This window comes from Alexandromys fortis, unplaced genomic scaffold, assembly GCF_014885135.2.
Source record: "Alexandromys fortis isolate MF-2015 unplaced genomic scaffold, M_Fortis_MF-2015_v1.1 scaffold_145, whole genome shotgun sequence".
Classification (NCBI taxonomy): domain Eukaryota; kingdom Metazoa; phylum Chordata; class Mammalia; order Rodentia; family Cricetidae; genus Alexandromys; species Alexandromys fortis.
Genome location: NW_026068049.1, coordinates 1,488,914 through 1,515,123, shown reverse-complemented (window position 1 = coordinate 1,515,123; position 26,210 = coordinate 1,488,914). Strand labels below are relative to the sequence as shown.

The following is a 26,210-nucleotide window of genomic DNA, read 5'->3' as shown; positions in this document are numbered from 1 at the left end:
GAGCCACAGCTTTCTAGCCTGTTCTATCTCTACTAGGCGAGAAGAAGGAACAATGATCTCAAACATACTCCTGATATAAGTCCTGACATGTGAGCCACCTGCTCACCTTTGAAGCTCCTCTGAAACCTAACAGGCAGTGAATGGAGACGGTGTGGAAAACCAAAGAAACTGGAGACCCTGTATGTTTCCGTTCCTCTGAAACTTAACTGTGCAGCCATGGGCATTTGCTTCCTTCCTATGAAACATTCTGCTACCATAATGGATGGGTACTGGTTTCCATTCCGTGGTCTTCTGTCTTATTCCTCCCCGTTGCCCACTCTTTTGGGCCACACCCCTTTTGAGCTACTCTTTCTTTTGCTTGTCATCTTTTTTTGTGGTTGAGATGTTGGGATCAAACTGAGAATCTCTGAGTCACTAAAGATGGTTTATTCACAGGCTGGGCCCGTGACCAAAAGCTCAGACATGCAGGTCAGAAGAACAGGAGCTGACAGTTGCATTGCTGGGCTTTTTGTTTTTAATGTTACATTTGTCTTGGATCCCTTCCCAGATACACCTGCAAAATTGCTGCATTAAGATTTTCCCTGAGCTCAAAGAAGTGCTTGACACTCAGTGAAGATGGTCAGCTACTCAGTAAATTCTGCCCCAGAGGTTGATACTGCAGAGCTGATCTCAATTTGCATCCTTGCTTTTCTTTGACTTCTATGGCTTCCGTTCCCCAGGTTGGGTATTTTTAAAGCTGGGTATGCCATCCCTATGTTCTTCATTTGTATGTGTGCTTGTTTGTTTTCTGGTTCTTCTCTGGGTATCTCTTAGGCAGCATTCTGGACTCCTTGAGACTACCGACTCCTTAAACAAGGTCAGCCTGTACTGATCCTGTCACACCTATAAGCCACAGAGAATCGCCAGCTCATCCCACTCAGAATATTTTCTCCTCTGTGCGCCCAGGGAAGCATTGCTGGTGTTCTGGGATTTACTGATGGAGAGAGCTGGAAGGAGGATCAGCTCTTCTGGGTATGGCTATTTCCAAACATGTCACCCAGCCGCTCTGTGACTTGGCTTCCTCATTTGTGAAATGGGACTAATAACACCCAGTCACTGGCCTATTACAGGGATGACACAAGCTAATAAGGGATTCAGAACTCCCAGTGCATGGCAGAATCTTAGCCAATGTTAGCTATCATTTATGTTATGCAAGCTTTTTCATGGTTTAGTTCAAATTAGAAGTTATGAAAATGCTGTACTGTAATGCTCATTTTGCCCATGGAAAGGCAGGACCCAAATAGAGGAAGAAACTGTGGAAAAAAGAGGTTTCAATGATTCATTGACTGGTTGATTCCTTTAATGTTGACATATTGATCATAAACACACCATGGGACTGACTGAAATCTCAGGAACTAAAATCCCAAATAAAGCCTGTAATCCCGAACACATGCTTGTGATCACAGCATCCGCAGGACGAAATCAGGAGGGCCAGGAGTTCAAGTCTGGTCTTAGCTGAACACTAAGTTTGAGGTTAGCTGGGGTACCTGAGACTCTGTCTCCCCAAACCAAAATAAATAACAAATGAATCAATAAATTGTTCCTGCCTTGAGTTGGTCTTCTCAGATGCCTTGTCAGAGTGATAAGGAAGAGCACTAGAAAGATGAGTCCTGCTGTAGATACCTGTGGGGTCCTGCAGTAGATGATACTGTGGGGTCTTGCTGTAGATGATCCCTGTGGGGTCTTGCCGTAGATGATCCCTGTGGGGTCCTGCTGTAGACGATGCTGTGGGGTCCTGCTGTAGACGGTGCTGTGGGGTCCTGCTGTAGATGAAGCCTGTGGGGTCCTGCTGTAGATGATCCCTGTGGGGTCTTGCTGTTGTTGATGCCTGATCATTGGTTCAGGAGCCTTTGGAACTGATCTGTAGAAGGGATGTGGAAAAGCGTGGGGATACAGGCTTGGGAAAGCTGAGGATGCTGTAAGCGAAGCTTAGTGAGTGATTTAGGCAGGCACTTGACTGGAAGGCTGGACTGCAAAGACGATTTGAGAGAGCAGGGGGAGCGCTGGAAGGCTAGACAGGAAGACGCTCCCGTTACACTGATGCCAAGAGTCTACATCGTGTTCCCTGAGGTTCTGGGGAAAGGTGAGCTCAGGGAAATGTGTGTGTTAGTCTGATGGAGGACACCTGAAGCAGACCCACACTCAGGCTGTGGTATGGATTTCCTGGCTGTGTTTAGTTCTTAGGAGCACACATCATGGCACCAGGTGCCCCAGGGACCAGACATGGAGCTATTGGCTTTAATATTTTCCTTGTGTTTTGGCTTTGCCTGGGTCCCATCTCTCCTCTCTACTGCATCCATTTTCCCTTTATGCAGGGGGATGTTTACTCTGCCAACATATGTTGGGTGTGTGTATGCTCTTTTTTTTTTATTAACATTTTTATGTTCATAAGAACTCACAGCCAAGAGCTACTGTCCTTCCTGTCTGTGTTGTTTCGTTTTCTGTTTCAGGAGTTTGTTTTATATTTCTGAAGTTAATGGTGTGATGAAATTTGAGGAGAGAGTGCATGGAGAGGAGGATATGAAAACAAAATGGTGGATTCATATATATTTTGTGTTGTGTTGTGTTGTGTGTGTGTGTGTGTGTCTAGACCGTGTGAATATGTGTAGCTCACAGGTCAACTTGGGTGCTGTTCCTCAGGAACCTCCTGCCTTGGGTAATTTTTGTTCATTGCCAGTTAGGCAAGGCTGGGCAGCCTGCAAGTCCTAGGCATCCCCCTGTTTCCACCTTCTGAGTGTGGGCATTCCAAGCACATGCCACCATGCCTGGCCTTTGAAAATGTTCCATGTGTTACAGACACCCAGCTCAGGGAGTTCTGCTTGCATGGCAGACGTGCTGCTGACTGAACTGTCTTCCTAGCCCTGACTTTACAGTTTTCAAAATTATTTAAGAACTTTGATGCTTTTTAACTTTACACAGGAAACATTCATTTTGGGGGCATGCAGTTCTGCAAATTTTAACACATACAGAGATGCTTGTGACCACTAGAACAGACAGGATATTGGTTTTAGCACCAGCGAAAACTCTTTCCTAACATCTGTGCAATCAAACTTCCCCCAACCTGCTGCTGCCTGCCACTGATCTAGAATGTCATGCAAGCAAAGCTATACAATGCGTACCTTTTTGAGACTAGCTTTTCAGGTAGCATTGTACAGTTGAGATTTATGCATGTGCACACTTCTTAGAAGCTCTTTTTTTGACTGCTAAATGGTGTGCCGTTGTTTGTGTGTATTACAATTGGTTGATTCATTTAGCCATTGTTTCTAATGTGGGGTCATTATAAATAATACTGTGTAAACATTCACGTTCAACACTTTCGGTCAACAGGAATTTTCATTTCTCTTGAAGTGTGCCCAGGAAACGGGAAGACACAAAGAGCACAGACTTGATGTCATACACAGTTTCTAAACTGCTCTGTGGAAATGTTCTAGAAGTTGAGAGTTGTAGTTGCCTTCGTGCTAGCTCTCAGAGTTTTCAGAAGAGCAGAAGTCACCCTTCCTAATAGACACGTTGTAGCTTCTCTCATTTTACCCGTGTACCTCCAGGAAATAACTAACATTAAGAATATTTTCATGTTTTGCTCTTCGGTAAAGTGTCTGTATCTTTTTCTGTTATTTTTTAGACAAGGATTGTTCACTTGTTTTTGAGTTGTGAAAATTTTTTACACATCCTGAAGTGTCTTTTGACCCCCCTCTTCTATTTCTGAATGAGATTTATAGAATTGGTGTTACCCTGTCTTAAATGTTTGGTAGAATTTGTTAATGAAATGCCTGGGGCTTCTAGGTCTTTTGCTGTTGGCTTATTGAAGGGTTCTCAAGTGTGAATAAAATATATTTAATTTTTATTCAGAGAGTGAGCCTGTCAGGTAGATCCATCTTTTCTTGTGTGAATTTGTTATGCTTTGTCTTTCAAGATTCCATACAATTTGCAGAAGTGGTATAAGTGATATACATAATTCCCATAAGCAGGCTCTTCCAACAGTTCTGTGTCCTCTCACTTGTGGAGGTATAGCTGATGGCCCCATCTTTCATATCTGACTTTAGTAACACACCTTTTCTCTCTCAGTAAAATCTAGATGGGTGTGAATATTCAACTTTGTGGCTTTTTAAAATCTATTTCTCTCTTTTTTCTTTTTGTAAATAAAATCTTCTTTTTTAAAAAATCGTGTCCTATTTCTTTCTCTGTCTTTCAATCAGTTCTGATCTTACACTTACTCTTTTGCTCCTTTAGTTGCTTGGGTACAGTTAGCTATTCCTTTTCTAGCTTTTGAGGTAGACTCTTAGATTACTGGTTTAACTCCTTTATTCTTTCCTACCATATCACTTCCCCTCCAGTGAGCATGACAGCTGCACCCTACAAATTTCAATATTCTCTATGTTCATTTCAACCCAGTTCAAGTTATTTTCCAGTTATCCTTAAGGCTTTTGTGTTGGTCAACGATTTTCTTTTATTATATTGCTTAATTTACAAACATTTGGTTTTGGGGGGCATGCCTTTCTGACATCAGTCTAATTGACTCTATAACAGTCCTAAGACACATTTTCATTTTAAATCAGAATTTTTCCTGTGACTAGAATATGGTCTTTTGGAGGAAGGCCACTAGTTAGTTCCAGGCCACTTAGCCCTGAAATAATCACTCAGAAACTGTATTAATTAAATCACGGCTTGGCCCTTAGCTCTAGTTTCTTACTGGCTAACTTTTGCATATTAATTTAACTCATTTCTATTAATCTGAGTATCGCCATGTGACAGTGACTTACTGACAAATTTTCAGCATGTCTGACTCTGGTGGTGGCTCCATGGCATCTTCTCTGACTCCACCCTTCTTCCTCCCAGCATTCAGTTTAGTTTTCCCCACCTAGCTAAATTCTGCCTTGTTATAGGTCCAAAGCAGTTTTTTTTTAATTCATTAACCAATGAAAGCAACACATAGAGAGAAGGACCTCCCACACCAATGGTCCTTTGGTGGAGTTTCCTTGCAAAGTTGAGAATGATGTGTACACTGGTGACCATTTCCCAGGAGAGTTCACAAATTTTAGCCATGTAAAGTTGGCAGACAGTGCTGTCAAGTCTCTCTATGACTTCATAGAGGTGTCAAGATGTCAATTAATAAGAAGGAGATTAGAAATTTCTGATTGCAAGTGTGTTCTTGTCTCTTTCTCTTTTCTGACCAATAAGCTTTTTCTTCATCTGAATTGAGCCTCTGTTATTATCAGTTGTATACATGTTTAAGATTCTCTATGTCTTTGTCTCTCTTACACACACACACACACACACACACACACACACACACACACACACACACACATCCCAGGCTGGCTTTGAACTTTCTGTGTAGTCAGAGATGGCATTGAATTCCTAATCTTTCTGCCTCAGCCTTCCCAAATGCTATCATTGCACTTGTAACTCTGTGGTCCCCGAATACTATCACTACACACATGTACCACTATGCTCCCCAAATGCTATCATTACACACATGTACCATTCTGCTCCCCAAGTGCTACATTGCAAGCTTGTACCACTATGTGTATGAATGTACATCATATATAAACCTGGGAGTTATGGAGAGTTGTGAGTCACCATGTATGTGCTGGGAATCAAACTCAGAACCCCTGCTAGAGCAACAAGTGCTCTAAATGTTCAAGCTCTCTGGATTCTCTATCTGAAATTGGAAATGGTATATTTTAAATTATGTGTATTCTGTTGGTGGATGCTGTACACATGTGTGCAGGTGCTTCAGAGGCCAAAGGCTTCAGAGCCCCTGGAGCTGGAGTTACAGGTTAGGTTGTGAGCCACAGGATGTGGGTGCTGAGAGTTGAATGCCAGTCTTCTGAAGGAAGAGTACACAGTCCTGACTGCTGAGTCATCTCTCCAGTCCTCATCTGCATTTCTACTGTTGTAAAAAGGAGCAACGGGCTGTGTTCCCACTGCCCGGCTCCTGGCTGCCTGGCTAGCTTATACCCCTAAATAACAACACACAAATTGTATTCATTTAAACACTGCCTGGCCCATTAGTTCTAGCCTCTTATTGGCTAACTCTCACATCTTGATTCAACCCATTTCTAATAATCTGTATGTCACCACAAGGTTGTGACTTACTGGAAAAGATTCAACATGTCTGACCTGGCAACTTCATGGTGGGCAGCTCTCTTTCTCTGCCTTCTTTCTTCCAGCATTCTGTTCTGTCTACTCCACCTATCTAAGCTGCTGCCCTATCAAAAGGCCAAGGCAGTTTCTTTATTAACTAATGAAAGCAACATATAGAAAGAAGATCCTCCTACACCATTCTACTATATCACTTTGTATAAAAAAAGAGGTCTTTATTTGGGATTTACAATAGGACTACTCAGCTTTTTTTATATTTATGGCAAACAATTTAGCATTTCACTTGGATTATATGAACTCTGCAACTACACAAATTACTTTAACTTCCGTTCTTTATGTTGTATTTGTCATATTAACAAATTTAAATTAATCAACCTCATATATTTAAATATATCATATATGTTGTAGTTTTCCTTCAATAGTTGTACAAAAATACAGGTATTATAGAGACCCACATATCAGCGTTTCCCAGGCAATGGTAATCTCCTCTCTCTGGTTCCAATTTTAGCCTGTGTGCTGGCAAAGAGAACACTAAAAGCATTTTTTTGCAGTTCTTTCCTGATAAAGCCTAATCTAAAAATTGTGCTGAGTTTATAATGATGTGGGCTAAATGAGAAGTAAAGTGTTTTCTGCCTGTCAAAGCTGCCCTTGGCTCTAAGCAAGTTTGCTTGGGCAGCGCTGGGTGCAGCAGGCTTTCTTTTGGGCCACCAAACAGCTCCCAAACGGTGACATGGGGACTTCATATTAGTTATGAATGCCTAACCTTATCTTATGCTTGTCCCACTAGCTCTTATAATTCTAATTTAACCTGTTTATCTTCATCTGTGTTTTGCCTTGGGGCTTTTTACTTTCTTTCATTCTGTGTGTCCTACTCCATGTCTATCTGTCTGGTGACTGCCTGACTGTCCCCAGGCATCTGCCTCTCTTTCTCCTTCATGCTCTTCTCTCGAGAGAGAGCCTAGATTCCTCCTACTACTTATTCTCTCTCCCCACCAGCCCCACCTATCCTTCTACTGCCTAGCTATTGGCTGTTCAACTTTTAATTGGGCCAAATCAGATGCCGTAAACAGGCAAGGTAGAATTGCAACACATTTTTATAGAGCTAGACAAATACAGCATATACACATGCAATGCAGTTTTACCTAGCTAATATTCTGCAACACAAACATATGCAACACAGCTTTATATAGTTAAAGTAATATGCCATAACATTTGGGTATAAAAGTAAAGCCATTATATCAACCATACTATGGAGTTAGTAGTAAAACTGTGTACAAAAATAGTTGATGGCCAAGCCTGAAGTGGGGTGGGACAGCAAGAAGGTGCATAGGGGCTGGGGAGACCATTTAGCAGTTAAGAGCACTTCCTGCTCTTGTGGAGGACCTGAGTTTGGTTCCCAGCACCCAGGTCAGGTGGTGTACGATCTCCACCTCTAGGGGATCTAACTCCAGCTCTAGGGGATCTGGCTCTCTTTTCTGACTTCTGTGTGTACCTACAAATGACATACACCCACAATACACATAAAGACCAGAAAAATATGAAGGTTTTGTATTTAAACTATGAGTTATTTGCAGGGCTGCCATGGGTGATGATTTCTAGAAATATTAATAAGCAGAAACTTCCTGTTTTCCAATATGTCTGTGCCAGGCTTGAGATTCAGAAAGAAAGATCGTCCCACGCATTGCTTGGATCCTAGGCAAGAGCATGATCCAAAGCTCCCATAAAGGACTTTCCATTTAAAAGATCTCCTAAGGCTTTCTCTCTAATTTTGTTTGTGCTTGCTGACGTAATCTGAAGACATTCCCACACTCCGGTTCACAGAAGGTGTGATACAGCGAAAGCCCCAGACTCCTTTGTAACCCGGGTCCTGCCCTAGGGATTGTCATCACTGGTGCAGAGTTTCAGCTGTGAAGGTGACAGCTTGTGTAAAGCTTGTGTAAAGGCTTCCGTGATGTAAGTCTGAAAGCAAGGAGGAAAAGCCGAGACATTGAACCTCATCCTGATGAAGAGCCCAGAGGGTTGCATGTCAGCCATGATGGTGCTGTCTTCAGCAGGAAGGGAATGCCTGAACTTGGAGTCTGTAATGGTGGCCATAGCATTGTCCTCCTCTACCTACCTACCGGAAACATGACCAGGGAGTTTCCGCCGAATCAGCTTGTGCTGTGTGTAGCCTTTCCTTCCTCCCATCCCTACAGGGTGAAGAAGGCCCTTTGTGTGCTGTCCCGTGGAGCCCCTCTGTGCTAGTCCACTTTTTTTTTTTTTTGCCATAGCAAGATACCTGAGATAAACTACTTAAAAAGAAGAAAGGTTTATTTTGGGTTCAGTTTTAGAGGTTCTATAGTCCATCACCCATTAGCCTCATTGCTTAGGACCTGTGGTAACACTGTACACAATGACAGGGACTTGTGTGGATGGAGGCTAGCAAAAAGACGGATCGGTATGGTTGCTTAACTCCTGTGATAGTTTGAATGAGAATGACTCCTATAGGTTCATATGTTTAAATGCCCGTCCTCCAATTGGCAGAATTGTTTTGGGAAGGATTAGGAGTGTAGACTTGTTGTAGGGAGTGTGATTGAAGCCCATGCCAGGTCCAGTCTTGATTTTGCTCTGCCTCTAACTCGTGGATGAGATGTAGACACTTAGCTGCTGCTCCAGTACCAAGTCTGCCTGTCCGCTCCATGCTCCCCGCCATGGACCCTCTGAAACGGTAAGCAAGCTCCTAATTGAGTGCTTTTTTAAGTACCTTGCCTTGGTCCTGGTGTCTCCTCACATCAATAGAGAACTAACTAAGACGATTGCCTTTTAGGACACGGCCCCAGTGACCCAACTGCCTTCTACTGGTAGGCCCCACCTCTTAGAGGCTCCAATAGTGCCACGGCTGGAGTCAAGTGACCGTTCAGATCCAAACTCGGACACAAACCCTCCATCTGCCTAGTTCGTGTGACAGCCTTGAGGTTGCCTTCTAGGACTACTTCACTGGAATGGATTTTACTCTTCATTGATTAGGACCAGATCTCATTTCCTTCAGTTCCGTGTGCACTGTGTGAGAGACACAGTTAGTTGAGTAACTGAGGAGGAAATACCAGTTTATTCAAATTCTGACTTTCCCATGTCCTAGATTGATAACTGGAATCAAGTTTCTTAAGTCTACTATGCCTCAGTTTCCCCACTATAAAATCGGGCCAATAACACCATTTGTAAAAATTAAGACAGCCAATGTCTTTCTTGAATTGCTTTCTGTCTTAGATTGAGGCAAGCTCTTTCACCCGAACCCACAGTTCAGACTGAGTTCAGACTGCTCATTCAGTCTGTTTGGTCTCCACCTCCAGAGCCCAGAGAGCAGAGACAGGCCACCAAGCAGGCCCAATAGTTACACAGATGCTATGGAGCCCAACTCAAGGCCTTAAGCTTGTCTGGCAAGAGTTTTGCACACTGAGCCTTTCCCAAGCTCGACAACTACTTTTTAAAAGAAACAAAAGATAGGGAAAGATACTTTTGGAAACCACAAGGCAATGTTTAACAATAGCGCCTGGGAATCTGTGGTTCTGCACCTCCCTCCTAAGGATACATCCAAGGGAAATGTGTCCATTGTCGTTAGGGTTGAAAGAAACCAGGGTCACTAACCTCACTCCACTAACCCTTAGACTAGTTCTCACCTTAGATTAGTTCAAGTCTGGGTCATGGTTACCTTGGCTGGGGAGGAGCAGGGGGAAAAAGGATCAAGAACTTCTGGTGATGTGGCTAACATTTTATTCCTTCATCTGGTAACCGAAGGTGAAAATACATTTAGCTGTATACCCAAGGATGTGATTATCCCCCCCCCATCATAGTTCACAAACAAAACAAAACAAAATTGCACAACAAACCAAACAAACAACATCCCGCCCTTCACAAACAAACAAACAAACAAACAAAAACAATAAAGAAAGCTTGGAGTGGTGGCATGCACCTGTAACCAGCAATTGGGAAGTTAGAGGCAGGAAGATGAGAAATTCAAGCTCAGTTTCAATTACATAGTGCATTCAAGGCCAAAGGCCAGTCTGGGCTGCCTGAGAGGTGTGTGCATGTGTAGGGAGAGAAAAAGGAGAGAGAGAGAGAGAGAGAGAGAGAGAGAGAGAGAGAGAGAGAGAGAGAGAGAGAGAGAGAGAGAGAGGAAGCAGAGGAAAATAAAATAAAGCCAGGGGTAAGGGGAGACCCATAAAGTTGAAAGTGCTGATCCCTGACTCCAGTACCCGTGACCCCGTTGGCTCACCCCTTTGCCTCTCACAGGCTCCTGCCCCACCCCTTCTCTGTTTGCTCAGTGCAAAGACACAAATGCTGCGAGCTCGGGATCTTCCCTTCTTTCCTTTTTCCCAGGACTCGGCCCGCCTTGCAAGTGCGTAATTTTGGTACTAGAGTAACTTGGTCTAGCTGAATTGTTCTGTTAAAAAAAATAAAAATGTATACATTTAAAAATCTTGAAAGCCGTGGGCTCTTTTCCTTTTGCTCTTGTCCCTGGCTCCCTCTCTTTGTCTCGTTACCCCCTGCAGGACGTCCTCTTGGTCATTTGGGACTGCCCAGGCTCTGCATGAGCCTTGAGTACTGAAAGGTTTAGGGGGTGACTGGAGGCAGCCGATGCAGCAGAGCTCCCCACTGTGTCGTCCTCCCGACCGCCAAATCCCCGCCCGGATTGACCCCGCCCCGCGGCCGCGGTCTATTTTGGGCGCACCGGCGGAGGCGCGGGATCGCTGACAGTCGCGGATCCTGTGACACCTCCCAGCAGCCAGGCACTTGTTGCTCCCGGGACCTGTTGTCAATCCCTTAGCTCGCTTTTCCCTTAAGCCCCCTGCTGGCTCTTGAAGTCGGTTCTTTCCCCGGGTCACCTGAGACACTGATCTCTCAGACATCGCTGTCCTTGCTTGGGGAAATTGATGAGAGACTGGAAGCCTTAAAAGAAATTAAACAGCGCTGAGAAGAGAGGCTCCCACCGTGAGCAGGAGCCTGAAGTGCTGCAGAGGTGGCGCCTCTCCGACCCGGGACCGCGGCCCGGAGCGCCGACGGTATGATGGACTCAGCGACAGCTAATGGGGACGATAGGGACCCCGAGATCGAGCTCTTCGTGAAGGTAGGTCGTCATCCGCGGGCCTCTCTCAGTGCTGGCTCTGTCGTGATCTCAAGTGTCAGGGCGCAGATCCCTCTGGGACTAGGGACCCTCCCTAGGGAGCACAGCCCAACGCCCTGCCCTCCTGGTTCTGCAGATGGCCTTTCTGCAAGGGGTTCCCGGGAGGATGGAGTAAACTTCAACCTGGCAGGTGTCTGTCTTCCTGGAGAGCTGACCTTCAGTCTGTGAAACACTGTAGGGCAGGTCACCACCATGGATCCTGGACTCCAAGGGTCGCCGTGACCAGGCTGATCTTAAAGGATGCCTCCAGATATAGGGACAGGAGGACCTGGCTGGACCAGTAAACTTTTCTCCTACAGTAGAGGAAGGAGGAGGAGGAGGAGGAAGAGAGAGAGAGAGAGAGAGAGAGAGAGAGAGAGAGAGAGAGAGAGAGAGAGAGAGAGAGAGAGAGAAACGTTGATAAAAATGATCTTTGGCAAAGCAAAAATAGCATTTCCTAGCACCGTTCCCCTTTTTTTTTTTATTCAGAAAGACTAAAATAACAGTGAAGCTCGCAAAACTATTTTCTTGTTTTGTGGCTTGGAAAGTAGAAAGCGAACACCCGTTCCCCACTGTTATTGTCATTGTCATTATGATTCTGTGGGGCAGTATTTGTAACCAGGGGACCTGCCAGTCAACCTGAGTCAGGGCTGCAAAGCAGCACCTTCTAGTGTAGCAGAACCAGATTAAGCTTCTTGGGCGCTCCGTGAGCAGGAGCAGGAGCGAGACAGAGGCTGTATTTCTTTTGCAAGCTGCTGAAGAAGTACAAGGCCAGGTCCGCGGGCATGGGCAGAAACATTTGATCAGCCCTCTTTGCGGGACACTGCAGAAGCAGAAACTTGGAAACCTGAGGCGGGAGGAAAGCAGCCTCTGGGCAGGCGGAGTCGCCAGGACTAGGGGGAGGGGGAGAGCTCCGCTGCCTGATTACCTGAACTTTTCACAAAGGAGAAGAAAATCAAGGGCAGTTTCCTAGAACAGAGTGCTGAGTGTGGAGAACACACTTGTTGCTTAAAGGGCGTTCATATAACCTGGGAGCCCGAAAGATGTCAGTTTGCTCAAACCACCCCTTCCAAGCCAATGGTGCAGACTTCTGTAGAAAGTTTTAGGTTTGTGTAAACCCGAACAGCAATCTTTTCTTCTTTGACATCTTTGAAACACACGCACACACACACTATTCAATACACATATTGAATTTCTAATATAATATATATAATATATTATATATAATATAATAATATATAATCTGTTAAAAGTTATTTTATGTCTACAAAGTGATCTAGATCTCCTTTTGTGCTGGCGGCCGACCTAGGTAATGAACAAGGGCCCTGTCGCCTCCCAGGCTGGACAGGATTTGACCAAGGGATCCACACCGGGAGCCCCCAGCTCAGGTGCCCAGGCCTACAGCTGGGAGGGTGAATGGACAGAGGTTTCACACAGCTTGCTGTGTTCCTTAAGAGAGCCATTCTTGCACTTGCTCAGCTTCCCTGGGAGTAGGGACTTCAAGGTGTCAGGTTCCCTGAGGGAAATTTCAAACACAAATTGGTTCTTTTAAGCCAAAGGAGCCCTTTGCCCTGTTACCAGACGCAGAGACCAATTCTACCTGTGTCTTTGGAATTTCATGTTGGCAGCATTTGGAGATTTTGTCTATTTATATATAAAAAAGCTTACTCCACAGCTCAAGTAGCCCCCCAGAGAATTCTAGAATATCTGTGCTGTCATCTGCTTTTTCTCTAAAGAGAAGCAATTAGTGGGAGGCAAGCGGGCCTTGGTCTCTAAGACCAGATTGATGGCAGAGCTGGTTTGATTCCCCTATTCTCATTTTTTAGTTTCTAGTTACTGTTATGGTCACAGAGTATACACAAAAGCCGGGTCAGTCAGGTCGGTGGTGGTTCACCCAGCATGCAGGAGGCAGAGGCAGGAGGATCTCTGAGTTCAAAATCAACCTGGTCTACAGAGCGAGTTCCAGGACAGCCAGGCTACCCAGAGAAACTCTGTCTGCTAAACATAACCAGTTGAGTCTAGAGTAAAGCAACCGCTCTGAGCGGTGTCATTTTGGGGGAGGGGGTGATTAGTTTGCAGAATCATACTTTCCCAAATCTGAAGTTTCCCTTACGGATTTCCACAGAAAGAATGTCTCTGAGGTCTGGTGTTGGATAACCGATGTGCTTTCTGAAGGGGAGGGTAGTTTGGTCCCTCTGAAGTAGCTCACAGGGAATGTGGGTTGGTCCCTCTGAAGTAACTCACAGAGAAGAGGCCCCACCTGGAGCAGTGATGTTGGTCATTGTCAGCAGCCTGTGAAAGACCCCCCCCTCCACTTCACATAACACCGAGTCTGCCGTTCCACCCCACTACTCCCTGAGACTCCACGTTGTCCCCTTTCCTTGCTCTCCGAGGCCATCACCTGTTTCTCCTGCAGTGATAGTTGTCATCATGCCGAGGAACAGCAGCATCCTAGGTCATGTGGAGCTCAGGGAAGGAAATGATCTCATTGGGCCCTCACATCCTTATTCATGAAGGTTATTTCACTCTTTGTGAAATGAATAAAACAGTGAACTATGATTCACCGGACCTCATGATCCTTACAGTCACAGCGCTTGGTGAACTGAGGTATGCTCCCTTTCGGTACCCAAGGCTACGAGAACAGGGTTTGTGTCATGATACCGCCAGCAATTCTGTGTTGGGGGAAGGCGTGTGAAGTGCTCTGAAGCAGCCCACAGACAGCATGCAGGTTCAGTCCTCGGTCTTACACATCATACTCTATACATCCCGTCTCTCCCAGGACACTGATATGTCCGTCCTTGTATTATTTATTTTCCGGCCTATCATGTAGCCCAGACTGGCCTTGAGTTCCCTAAGTACCGAAAGATGACCTTGAGCTCCCAATCCTCCCACCTCCATCTCCTCAATGCTAAGAGTGCACCACCATGCCCAGTTTGCTTGGTACTGGGGATGGAGCCCAGGATTTCATGCATGCTAGGGAAGCACTCTACCAACTGAGTTTCAAAGGCAGCCCCTTAGACCTTATTCTGACAAGTTAGGCTCTTGATGTTACATATAACCTGCGCCCAAGGCATCTCTCTGCCTCAAATGAACTAGATGACTATGAGCAAATCACTCAACTTCCCTAATCTTCTTTGACCTCTCCTTTAGCCAAAAGTCTTTATAACTAATAGCAAGGAAGCTAACAATGATAACAAGTCATTGTCCAAACCAAGATACTTTGAGAGTGATGGGAACTGTGGAGCTTAGACTGAGGATAGATGTGACCAGAATTGTGAGAATGTGTGGTGCTCTGATTAGGCAAATGCAGTCAGCATCAACTTGCTGTAAAACTTCCATGGGGTCATACAGGCAAGAGTGCTTTGCAAGGTGAAGCTTGCTACACATGTCTTACCTTCCATCTTCCCTTAAGTTGTATGGCAGGTAGAGTGTCTCTGGATGTGGGTGTCCCTGATTTCCTTTGGAGAGCCAAGGCTTGGCTCCCTCCTCACTTGCAGAGATATTTTGAGAACGGATGAGATCATCTGTAGCTTGGACTTTGATCATAAAGGAAGGGTACCAGGTTAGAGAAGGCAATGAATATGGTTTGGTGAAGGAAAGAATAAAGAACAAGAGAATCAAAACGAAACAGAAAGCAATTTGAGAGGACAAACACAGGACTTTCTGAGCAGGGTGGATCAAGTTCTCCCTCCTCTCCTAGCCACGCCCTAGGTCCCAGAAACAGAAAGTTACCAAAGAAAAGGGATTATGGTCGACAAGTCCCCAACAGTCATTTCTAGAAACTGGGGGTATCAACAGAAACTATGGGTTCTCAAACGTGGATACATGAGCACATCATTTAGGGAAAGTGAATGGCTCTTGAGCCAGGACCTTCCCCAGGCTGATGCCATCAGTCCCCACGGGCAGAGTCCAGAGCAGTTTTCTCACTGCTACCCTGAGGTGACTCCAGCGTGCAGGGTTTACGGACAGCCAGGGGCGGGTGCAGGGCAGGCAGTTTCTGCTACAGCTAAAATAATATATGTGAAAGTCCGGAATGTCTAGTAAACTGGGGGTGTGGTCAGGAGGGCCGTGGATGGAACACTCAACTCCATCAACAATTGCTAACGAGCCGGCAGTGATTCTCTGCACAGGACTCTAGAACAGTCCATGCGTGAATGGTGAATGTGGCTAGTCAAATAGTCCTCCACGCCATGTGCTTGTGGTGGGAGAATAAAGCAATCCTCTGATGGTGTGATCGAAATGGCTAGTTGTTTTCGTTGCCGGTGACCCCAAAATCTCTGACAGGGGAGCAGTGGTCAAGTCATGAGATACATAGTGTGGTCATCTGATTTCCAGAACAGGCAGGATGGAGTCTCATGGTGTTCCCTGCATAGCCATCAGCTCTTCTGACAGCCTGATCCTTTCAGGCAGCTCATCTAAGCATAAGTTATCCCGTGAGGTGTATGTGTGCTTGCATGTGTGCGCGCGTGCATGTGTGTGTGTGTGTGTGTGTATGTGTGTGCATGCTCTTCTGACAATCTGATCATTTCAGGTAGCTCACCTAAGCGTAAGTTATCCCATGAGTGTGTGTGTGCATGCATGTGCATGTGTGTGTGTGCATGCCTGTGTGTGTGTGCATGTGCATGTGTTACACATGCCTATGTCCTTGGAGGCCAGATCAGGACATCAGGTGTTTTATCACTCTTTGCCTTTTTTATCTTGAAATATGTGTTCTCATTGACCTTGAGCCCAGGTGGTAATCAGCAAACCCCAGTAATGAGATGATCCTGGTGTCTCCATCCTCAGATGAAATGTCGGGGTTACAGATGCAAGAGATTACATCTAGCTATTTAAGTGAGTTCTGGAGATTTGAATTCAGGTCTTCATATTTGTGCAGCAGGCACACTTACTCACTGAACTGTCTCCTTTAGCTGTTTGTGTGTATGTAGCGTGTGTGCGCACACACGCATATGCTTGTGGCATAGGTATATGTGCATGAATGTCTACATGTTGCTGCACATGCACCCGTGTGCACATGCAGTAGTGGTCAGAGGTGGTCTTCTTTGGTCATTCTCTGCATTATCTTTTGAACAGATCATTGGGCTATCTTGTTGATTTTCTCAAAGAACCAACTTCATTGGTTCTTTGTATTGTTCCCTCTGTTTTTACTTTATTGTTTTCAGCCCTCAGTTTGATTATTTATTGTCTCTTCTTGGGTGTGTTCACTTCATTTTGTTTTAGAGCTTTCAGGTATGCTGTTAAGTTGCTAGATTGAGATCTTTCCTTTTTTTTTGTAGGCTTGTGAACTTTTTTTTTTTTTTTTTTTAGTGCTGTGAACTTTCTTCTTAGCACTGCTTTCATTGTGTCCTAGAAGTTCAGGTATGCTGTGCATTCATTTTCATGGAATTCTAGAAAGCCTTTAATTTCTTTCTTATTTCTGTCTTGGCCCATTTTTCACTCAATAGAGAGTTGTTCAGTCTCCATGAGTTTGTAATCTCTCTGCTGTTTCTGTTGTTGATATCCGGCTTTAAACTGTGGTGGTTTGGTAGGATGCACGGAGTTATTTCAGTATTCTGGTATCTGTTGAGACTTGCTTTGTGGGCAAGTATATGATCAATTTTAGAGAAAGTTTTATGAGGTGCTGAGAAGGTATATTGGTTTGTGTTTAGATGAAATGTTCTGTAGATATCTGTTAGGTCCATTTGGTTTATAACTTCTGCTACCTCCAGTACTTCTCTGTTAAATAGTTTTGTCTGTTGACCTGTCCATTGGTGAGAGTGGGTATTTATGTCTCCCACTATCGATATGTGATCTAAGCTGTAGTGGTGTTTCTTTTACAAACTTGGGTGTCCTTGTGTTTGGGGCACAGATGTTAAGAATTGAAATGCCATCTTGGCAAATTGGAGTAGGCTGGGCTGGCATCTGTGGTCTTTTAGAGTCTGTAGCACATTTGTCCAGGCCATTCTGGCTTTCAGAGTCTCCACGGAAAAATCAGGCCTAATTCTAATAGATCTGCCTTTAATATTACTTGGTCTTTTTCCTTGCAGCTTTTAATATTTTTCTTTGTCCCGTATATTTAGTGTTCTGATGACTATGTGGCGAGGGACTTTCTTTTCTGGTCCAATCTACTTGGTGTTTTGTTTGTTGTACCTTTTTAAGCATCTTCCTCTTTAGATTAGGAAATTTTACTTCTAGGATTTTGTTGAAAATATTTTCTGAGCCTTTGAGCTGGGATTCTTCTCTTCACTCTGCTCCTACTGTTCTTAGGTTTGGTCTTTTCATGGACTCCCAGATTGCCTGGATGTTTTGTGTCAGGAAATTTTTAGATTTAACATTTTCATTGACTGATATATCCATTTCTTCTACCATGTCTTCAATGCCTGAGATTCTGACTTATCTCCCTGGTATTCAGTTTGTGAGGCTTGCCTCTGTAGTTCCTGTTCCAATTCTTAAACTTTTACTTCCAGAATTCCTTCAGTTCATGTTTTTTTTTATTGCTTCTATTTCTATTTTCAGGTTTTGAACACTTTCATCCCCTTTCTTCCACTGTTTATCTTTTCCTGGATTTCTTTAAGAGATTTATTGATTTCCTCCAATTGTTTGTGTTTTCCTGGATTTCTTTAATAGATTTATTAACTTCCTCTTTAAGGACCGCTATCATTTTTATATAGCTGGTTTTAAGGTCTTTTTCTTGTGCTTCAGCTATGGTGGAATATTCAGGGCCTGCTGTGGTAGGATAGCTGGGCTCTAGTGGGGACATAGTCCCCTGGTTGTTGTTGACTATGTTATTGTGCTGGCGTTTAGGCATCTGGGTTTAAGATGATTATATATCTAGTGCTAGTTTCTGGGTTTGTCTTTGTTGGGTGGCTGTTTTGTTTGTTGGTTTCTGTTTCCTTTCTGGATTTTCAGAGTACGATGGCTGTTGTGTTTTTTGTTTTCCTGGCGTGCTCAGCTGATGTGTTCACAGAGTACGCCTACTAGTGTTGGAGGCTGGGGTACAGAGGAGGGTTGGGGGAGGGAGGTTAGGAGGGGATGATCTCTGGGACCCACAGAGATATAGGCAGGAAGGAAGAGAAGCTGCAGCTGGTGATCTGTTGCAGCTCTAGGGACAAGACTGATGGGTTGGGTCTAGAGGAACAGTAAGAGGAAGAAAAAGGTCTGTGGGCAGCCTACCTGACGTCCTGCCTGACCTCATGATCTGCTCTCAATATCCCAATACTTAGCACCTATGTGCACCATCACTGCTTCCTCTCCAGGTACTCGAAGGTCGAATGGTGCCCATCTCAGGTGTTATGGCAGGGCACAGGGACAGAAATCCAGTATCAGTGGCATGAGCCCCTGCCTGCCTGCTGAGCTGTACTCTCTCTTTGGGTGGCTGCTGGCTTTCTCCAGTTTGATCAGAGTCTATGAAGTTTGATATGTAGTTAAGTTGGAAGCTTTCATTGAGAGATCAGGTGCTAAGCCTGCAGTAGTAGAAAACTGTCACCGTGCCAGGCTGCGGTTTCCTTGCTGCATGGGAGATGGTAAATTGTTTGACATCACAGGCCATAGTGTGCTTCCTCCCTGACTTCTTTCTTTCCTTCCTCCCTTCCAGCTAGTACAACGCTAGTAGCAACAGTACATATTTGACGGGTTTGGTCTTCTGTGTTAGAATTTGGGACCTCCTCTGCAGACCCTGTGTAAGATAAGGACTTTAAGCCCACTTCCCATGGATGGTATGTCATAGCTTATTCTCACCCACCTTGTCTCACTGATGGAGCTGTGACATAGACCAAGGGCAGCTGGCCCTCAGGGCAGCCATCCCTGGATCCCAGCCCTCTGACTGGGCTGATGTTTTCACCGACCAGAGGCCATTGCATCAAGGGTGTGGTTGGTGTCACCGTAGTACAAGGATGAAGCAGAATCATTGATTCTGGAAGCTGATACTTCCTGCCAGTTCCTCCATCATCCAACAAAGCTTCTGCACAGCTGTTTCCTGGGAGGATGGGTTTCAGGGCTCTGTTCCTTTTCCTGTCTCTTGACTCCAGGAAGAGTGAGAATTTACACCTGAGAATTGTCTGTGCCTTTGACCGATAGGTGAGAAGAGCAGACTTTGGCGTCTGGGCCCTTTGCTTTTGGAGGTCCCTGCTTTCCTCTTCAGATTTCTCCACCCCTCACAACGACTTCCAGGCCCTGCATAGGTGTGGAGGTTTTTTTGGAGGAAACACAACCCCCCATGAGCTTCCCAGAGGTGCGGGTGTGTAAAAGGTCTCTCACCATCCAGGAGTTCAGGAGCCTGCTCTCTATATGAGGAAACATCTCTTCCGGCCTCTCGGAAAGTTAGAACTGTTCATCTATTTCCTGCCAGCCTCTGGGAAATACAGATAGTTCCTTGAGAGACATTTTGAGTTCCAAGATGTGAAGTTATTTAAGGACAAATAAAAATTTGCTACCAGAACTGAGATGAGCCTTTTATTTTAAAAAAGAAAGGAGCTCCCGCCTGTAGCGCGAATAATAAAAACCCAGAGTCAGAAATTGGGATTCAACCCAAAAACAGGGAAGGGAAGCAGCCAAGCCACTGGAGAAGTCCTACCTCTACCAAGGCTGGGCAACCGCAGACTAAGCATCCTAAGCCTCTCTCCTCCCATTTTATATTCCTTCCAGTGCTGGGATTAAAGGTGTGTGACTCCTAGGCTTTGGATTAAAGGTGTAGACACCACTACCTGGATTTGTTTCCGCATTGATCTTGTGTAACCCAGGGTGGCATTGAACTCACAGAGATCCATCTGACCCAGGACTTCCTGGGATTAAAGCTATGTGTCACCATTGCCTGACCTCTAGTGGCTTTAGTTTTGTCTCTGGTCTTCAGGCAAGATGTATTTATCAAAATACAAATATACCACTATACCTGTCTATAGAAACACCCTAGAGCACTGTTGGCACAGGAGAGCCTGGGTTTTTCTTATTGCTGTGGTCCTAGTAAACAATAGTGAGGCCAGAGGGTCTCAGCCCTGGATGCATGGATACTTCTGCAGATGTTCATGTGATCCTCCTCAATCCTTCTTCCTAAGTTTAGATTTAAAGAGGTTGAGGAGAGCAATCCAGCCAACTGTGTCTTTACACAGCTACCCTGAAGTCACTTTATGGCTCATCAAAGACAAAGAACCCAAAGGGACCAAATGAGTCCATGGGAGATCCAAAGGACAAAATGAAAGCCAGATCCTGCCAAAGCATGCATTTTACAGGATGGAGGAGGCTAAGGCAAACATGCTCGTTAGCCGGAAACATCCCACACTGGCGTCAGATCTCCAGGAAAGGGAGGAATGCTTTGACATTTTTTCCCCTATTTTCTCTTCCTCTCTTGTGATATTTCTCAGTAATGCGGGAGTGACAAGCAATTTTAAAAGCCGGGCAAATGGGAGCTGTTAGCTAGATAAAGAGCTTGAGGAGTTAGGACTTCGGGGGATTTCAGATGACAGAGAGAGTGGTTGGTGCAGATGTTTACGAAGCCTCACCCTGTGCCAGACTCTGAAAGCAGAGGGCGGTCAGGGAGAGGTCCAGAGCAAATGGGGTCGCAGCCGTCCAGGAGGCGCAGTGAGGGAGATGAAATGCGCATGTGCCGCAGGATGTGACAAGACAGAGGATGAGGGGTGCAGGGTAGCACCATTGAAGGACCCTAAAACTAGTCTGGGAGGAAGCGAAACCAGCAGTGAACCCTGAGGCGTGATCCCAGGCGCAGGTAGCTGGGAGTAGGCGAGCGGGGTGATGGAGTTCAGGACTATCCAGGGCTGTTGGCCGGGAATGGAACAGTTGTTGGAAAGACGTCATAAAACAACGCGAGGAGGGGACCGTGTATTGGTGCGCTCCCTTTGTAAGCAGTGGAAGTCACTAGAGGTGTCTGCCTGCAGCTCATGGTTAGGAAAGGCCTATCTGCTGTGCTGTGTAATGAACTCAGGGACAGACGATCTGGATCCACTCCTACCCTCCCACGCGTGGTTTGCTCCTCTATGCAACGGGCGGAGCAGCCATAATATCGTATCATTTTCTATTTACGCTTGTGGTGGTTCGAAAGAAAATGGCCCCCAAAGGGAATAGCACTATTAGGAGGTGTGGCCTTGTTGGAGGAAGTGTGTCACTGTGGTGGTCTTTGTGGGCTTTGAGGTCTCATATATGCTCAAGTGATACCCAGAGGGACAAACCACTTCCTGTTGTCTCAAGATGTAGGTGGGACTCTCAGTCCCTTCTCCAGCACCTTCTCTTCCTGCACTCTGCCATGTCCCACCATGATGATAATGGACTGAAACCCTGAGCTGTAAGCAAGTCCCAATTAAATGTTTTCCTTATAAGAGTTGCTGTGGTCATGGTGTCTCTTCGCAGCAATAGAAACCCTAAGTAAGAAAATACTAATATCCAGAAGTCATCTAGTGTGACCCTCCCTGAAAAGACAGTCCAAGTTGGACATTTTGGAGTGTGTGCTGTGTGTGTGGAAGGAAGGAAGACAGTGAGCAGATGCTGTTCTGTCATTACTGCTGTGGGCATGCCCGCCATGGCCACGCCCACCATGCCCCTGCCAACCATGGCCACAGGAGAGTACTGAGAGTCTCGAAGCAGGTGGAACTCAGCACAAGTACTGAAGCCTTTCTATACCCGAATGGATTTGAAGGGCAGAGGGTGCTGTGGGAACATATAGAAGGGTGTCCAGAAGGAGCTCGTGCAGCTTGTGAGGAATGTCAAAGCCTCATGGTGATATGGCAAGTTCATTTCCGGAGAGATGTGTTCTCATGCTGGGAAGAGTGATAACTCGAATGTGCTTGGCCAGCATGGCCAGGAACACCAAGTCTGCACCGATGCTCTAAGTGATGACCAATTCATTGGCTTTACGGCTCCTTTTCATGCTGAAACACTATGAATTCACAGTGAAGTTGGGGCTGTGAGGAAGAGGTTTGTTGATCATGAAAAATAATGTGACAAAAAAAAAGAAAAAGAAAAATAACGTGACGTCAAAATTGTTTCATATGAAGCACGGCCTTCATGTTAGTGCTCGAGAGCTGGAATCAAACACCAGGGTGGTCAGGGCTGTGGATCTGAACTTTTCTTTAGAGCTATGGTTGACGGAATGTATTCCCCACTGGACGGCATGTGGGGAAGGTGGGTTTGCGAGTTAACAAGGGGGGAGGGATGGGTCACAAGATGAGTTGGTTAAGCAATGAGAGGTAGGAAGGGGTTAAGTAGAACATTCTAGGTGCTGTGTGAATGATGGTTTGGAGGCAGGAAATGCCAGGTTGTATCCTCTAAGATACAACCTCTTGGCTGGGGTCAAGAGAGTGAATACAGGGGATGTCGGGAAGGCAGATGGAGTTAAAATAAAGGTTCCAGCAAAGATTATGGACTAGATATCTTACAAACAAGAGAACTGCTTTGCTTAGTACTAGGGCTTGGAGGTCCAAGGGAAAGGCATTGGTGTGTTAGATGTCTGGTGAAGGCCTGCTTTCTGGTTCATAAATGGTATGTTTGAGTTGTGTTCTTAACTGATGGGATGGGAAATCCCTACTGGCTCTCTCTTGGCCAAACTACTTCCCCGAATCCCAACCTGGAGCAGTTGAGATTTAGATTTAAAATCAGATCTGCTTATTCTACTTACTAAAAGTGCTATTTTGAGCGAGAGAGAGAGAGAGAGAGAGAGAGAGAGAGAGAGAGAGAGGGTGTTTATCCAATCATGTTCACCTGACCATGCTGCAGTGCATAGGGAAGTTCCTGTACCATCAGTTGTGGTCACCTATGTGTGGTGTCGTCAGCTTCCCTGCTCTAACCCTATGGACCTCACAGTAATGGTTTTCACTTCTATCCATCATTAGTCAGTGATAAAGGAGGAAGAACCAAGACTTCAACCACAGAAATAGCATAAAAGGAGGAGGAAACATGCAGAGAGCCATGCCTGGCAGCAAGCCCATTACCTGGAATGAGAGGAAGGAAACCCTTGTCCCAGTTACTGTCTTGTAAGAGTCCAATTTTGGGAGGTTGTCATGGAGATAGATAGCCTGTTTGTTGTGCAGTCGAAGGCTCCTCTCCCCCAGAGGTACACCAGTGCTTCCTAATGCTATCAGTGAGTACAGGCCCTGAGGAAACCACAGGCAAGGAAGGGAGGAGAGGCTGGCTCAAAATGTGTTAGTCAGAACATAAAAGTTGGGATCCGCGATGCTTTGGGGATTTGGCTGGGAAACTACAGGGGCCACCAGCCTGTTGTTGGTTGTCTCAGTGGCATCGGTCAGAGTTTTCTTGTAGGGAGAGGACTGTAGGAGAGTATAGCCATACGATCCTTCTTTATTGTCATATTTTATGGCTGTTGTTGTTGTTTGTATGTTGTTATTTTGAGACACTTTATCCCAGGTTGTCATCAAACTCTCTGGGGAGTTAAGGATGACTTGAACTCTGGATCTCCCTGCCTTTATTTGTATTCGCTGAGTGCTGGGTTTATAGACAAACATGGCCATGCCTGGTTTATGGGGGTGGGTATCAGAGCCCAGGGGCTTATGCATGCCAGGCAAGTGCACTATCAGCTGAATCACACCTCCAAGGGTTTGATTGCTTTGGCAGGATTCGTGTGAGGGAGTGAAGTGAAGGAGTTGACTGGCAACTCATAAAATCTGTAACCCTGGAGCTGCCTGCATGACTCATAGGCAGCTCTTCCCCCACCGACCTGCTTCCAGGGCAGATAAGGAAGTGACCTCAGCTTCTCCACCCTTGTCATGATCCTAGAAACATTTTCTGGCATTTCTTTCCCCAAAAGAATACCGCTAGAGAAGCCCTCACCACCTTGGGTCCCCCTAGAGGGCAATATGAAGATTATTTGGCCTCTGCTCCCAAGAAGCTCTCTCTGTGCGCCAAGAATCACTGTAACCTAGGTGAGGTACCTGCTACTTCAGGGTAGGGAGACACATGGCTCTTAGGGTTGAAGAAGTGAATACACAGTACAGTGGAGGAGAAGCAGGGCCTAGCAGGGTCAGCTACTTGGTGAAAGGCCTGGGATGTGGGGGGAGCATGGCTTACTGGAGGTAGAAATGGGGGGGAGTAACCATTGCTCCTACCATTGTCCTTCCCTCTGCTTGCCAATAATTGCCTTCACTTGGGTTCAAGCAACAGGACAGTAACTGTCTAAAATGGTGACCTCAGCACCTGATATTGAATGGGTCCTCTCATGCTGCCTGCTTTCCTACAAAGGCGTGGGCGCACTATTTCCTTATTGCCTATGTATTACACGTGTGTTTGTTTCATACAGATACAAGCACACACATGCTCTTCAGTATCTACATATAAGTTTTATTTGAGTTTGATTTCTGTTGCCATGATAAAATATTCCCAGAGCACTTAGGGAGAAAAAGGGCTTAATTTCAGCTTCCAAGTCCAGGTTACAGTACATCATTGCGGGGAGGTCAAGTTGGGAACTCCAGACAGCTAACCACATCACATCCACAGCCAGGAGCATATGTGTTCACTGACTTCCTTGTATTCAGCTCGAGTTCTTTACACTGACACAATTCAGGACCCTCTGTCTAGGGAATGGTGCTTCCCATGGTGGTCTGAGCCATCTCACATCCACTAACTTGGGACAGTCCTCTGCAGGCTAACCCACTGCAGACCATCTCTCACTAAGTCTCTCTTCTCAGCTGATGCTAGATTGTATCCGGTTAACAATTAAACTCAGCTATCTCAGAGTCAATACTTCTCTCTTGTCACCTGAGGTCTAAGACTTGGAAGCCTATAGCTACATAGTGCTTGGCACAATACTTTGCTGGATAACTGGCTGCTATCAGACCATTGCATGCGTTTTTTGCCTCTTACATATTTAGCAAAACTCCCCTTTTGTGCAGAGGGGGTCTTTGCTTCCTGCCATTTTGTTGGTGGGAGCTGGTAGCTTGTCTGTCTTCATCTCTCAAATAGAGGAATTGGATGATTTTTTTTTTGCTGCTGTCTGAGGTCCCCTTTAGCTCTGATAGTTGATTATTTTATTCTCTACCGAGTATCATCTAGGGCCCTTTGAGCGATTCCACAAGGATTTACGGATTTCTTGGTGAAGAAGCTGAGCTCTTATAGCCCAAGACAGGGTCATCTAGTGGTCCTTTATAAAAGTCTCATGGCAAATATTTCAGGCTTTGTATGATACCACTGTCTTTGTCACAGGCACGAGGTGCCCAGTTCTGTCACCATGAGAACAGTCACAGACAACATGCAGATTAATGGAAACACCTGTATTCTAGTAATACTCTACTCCAGTGTCACCATGGCCTGACTTATGACTTAGTCACCCAACTGGATTCATGCGGAATATATACAACTGAATTTGAAGTGAGTGTGGTAAAGTGGCCCGAGCTGTGGGGGTGCTCTTTGCTCTTTTCTACCATAGTATAGGAGAACTGTCACTTTCAGGGGAGGTGGCCAGACCCACCTGACACGCTTCCACAAAGCACCAAGAATGAAGATGCAACCTCTGAGTGATAATGAGATGGAGTATTCTGAATTTCCTAGAAAATTGTTTCTGTGTGAGTTCAGGTTGTTAATACCCCCTTTGCTTCATGTGATGAGAGTCACACAGGCGGGGGTATGTCACAGTGTTATCAGGCTCACAACAAGGTTTCTAAGGTCGTAGTCTGGGTGTAGATGGACCAAACTCCTCCTGTGGTTCTCCCACCACTTCTGCCTCCCTTCCCTGCACTCGGCTACTCTTTTGTCAAGTGCTCCCCGCACATTTACTGGCTGACCTGGTGTCTACCTGGCCACACTTTACTGGCATCTGTTGTGTGTCTGATTAGCACCTGGCTGCTCTGTGCTAGGGCACAGCCACCTGGCAGAGGGAAGATGTAACACGCCCCCCCCCACGCCGACAGCACCGCAAAAACAAGGATTCCCTCACCCCCAGACCCGTGGAGAACCCAGGTGAGATGGGCAAGCCCTGCAAACAGCCGCTCCCACC

At 45.6% G+C, this 26,210-nt stretch overlaps 1 protein-coding gene across 1 annotated transcript in view; it reads left to right on the top strand.

Annotated features, from left to right (window-relative positions):
- The first annotated feature begins 10,885 nt into the window (after positions 1–10,885).
- Positions 10,886–26,210, top strand: part of Clic5 (chloride intracellular channel 5) — a 95,610-nt gene continuing 80,285 nt past the window's right edge. Inside the window, exon 1 of the mRNA XM_050119376.1 lies at positions 10,886–11,248. Within this exon, the coding sequence (XP_049975333.1) occupies positions 11,186–11,248 (63 nt within the window). The 5' untranslated portion in view covers positions 10,886–11,185. The remainder of the gene's footprint in view (positions 11,249–26,210) is intronic.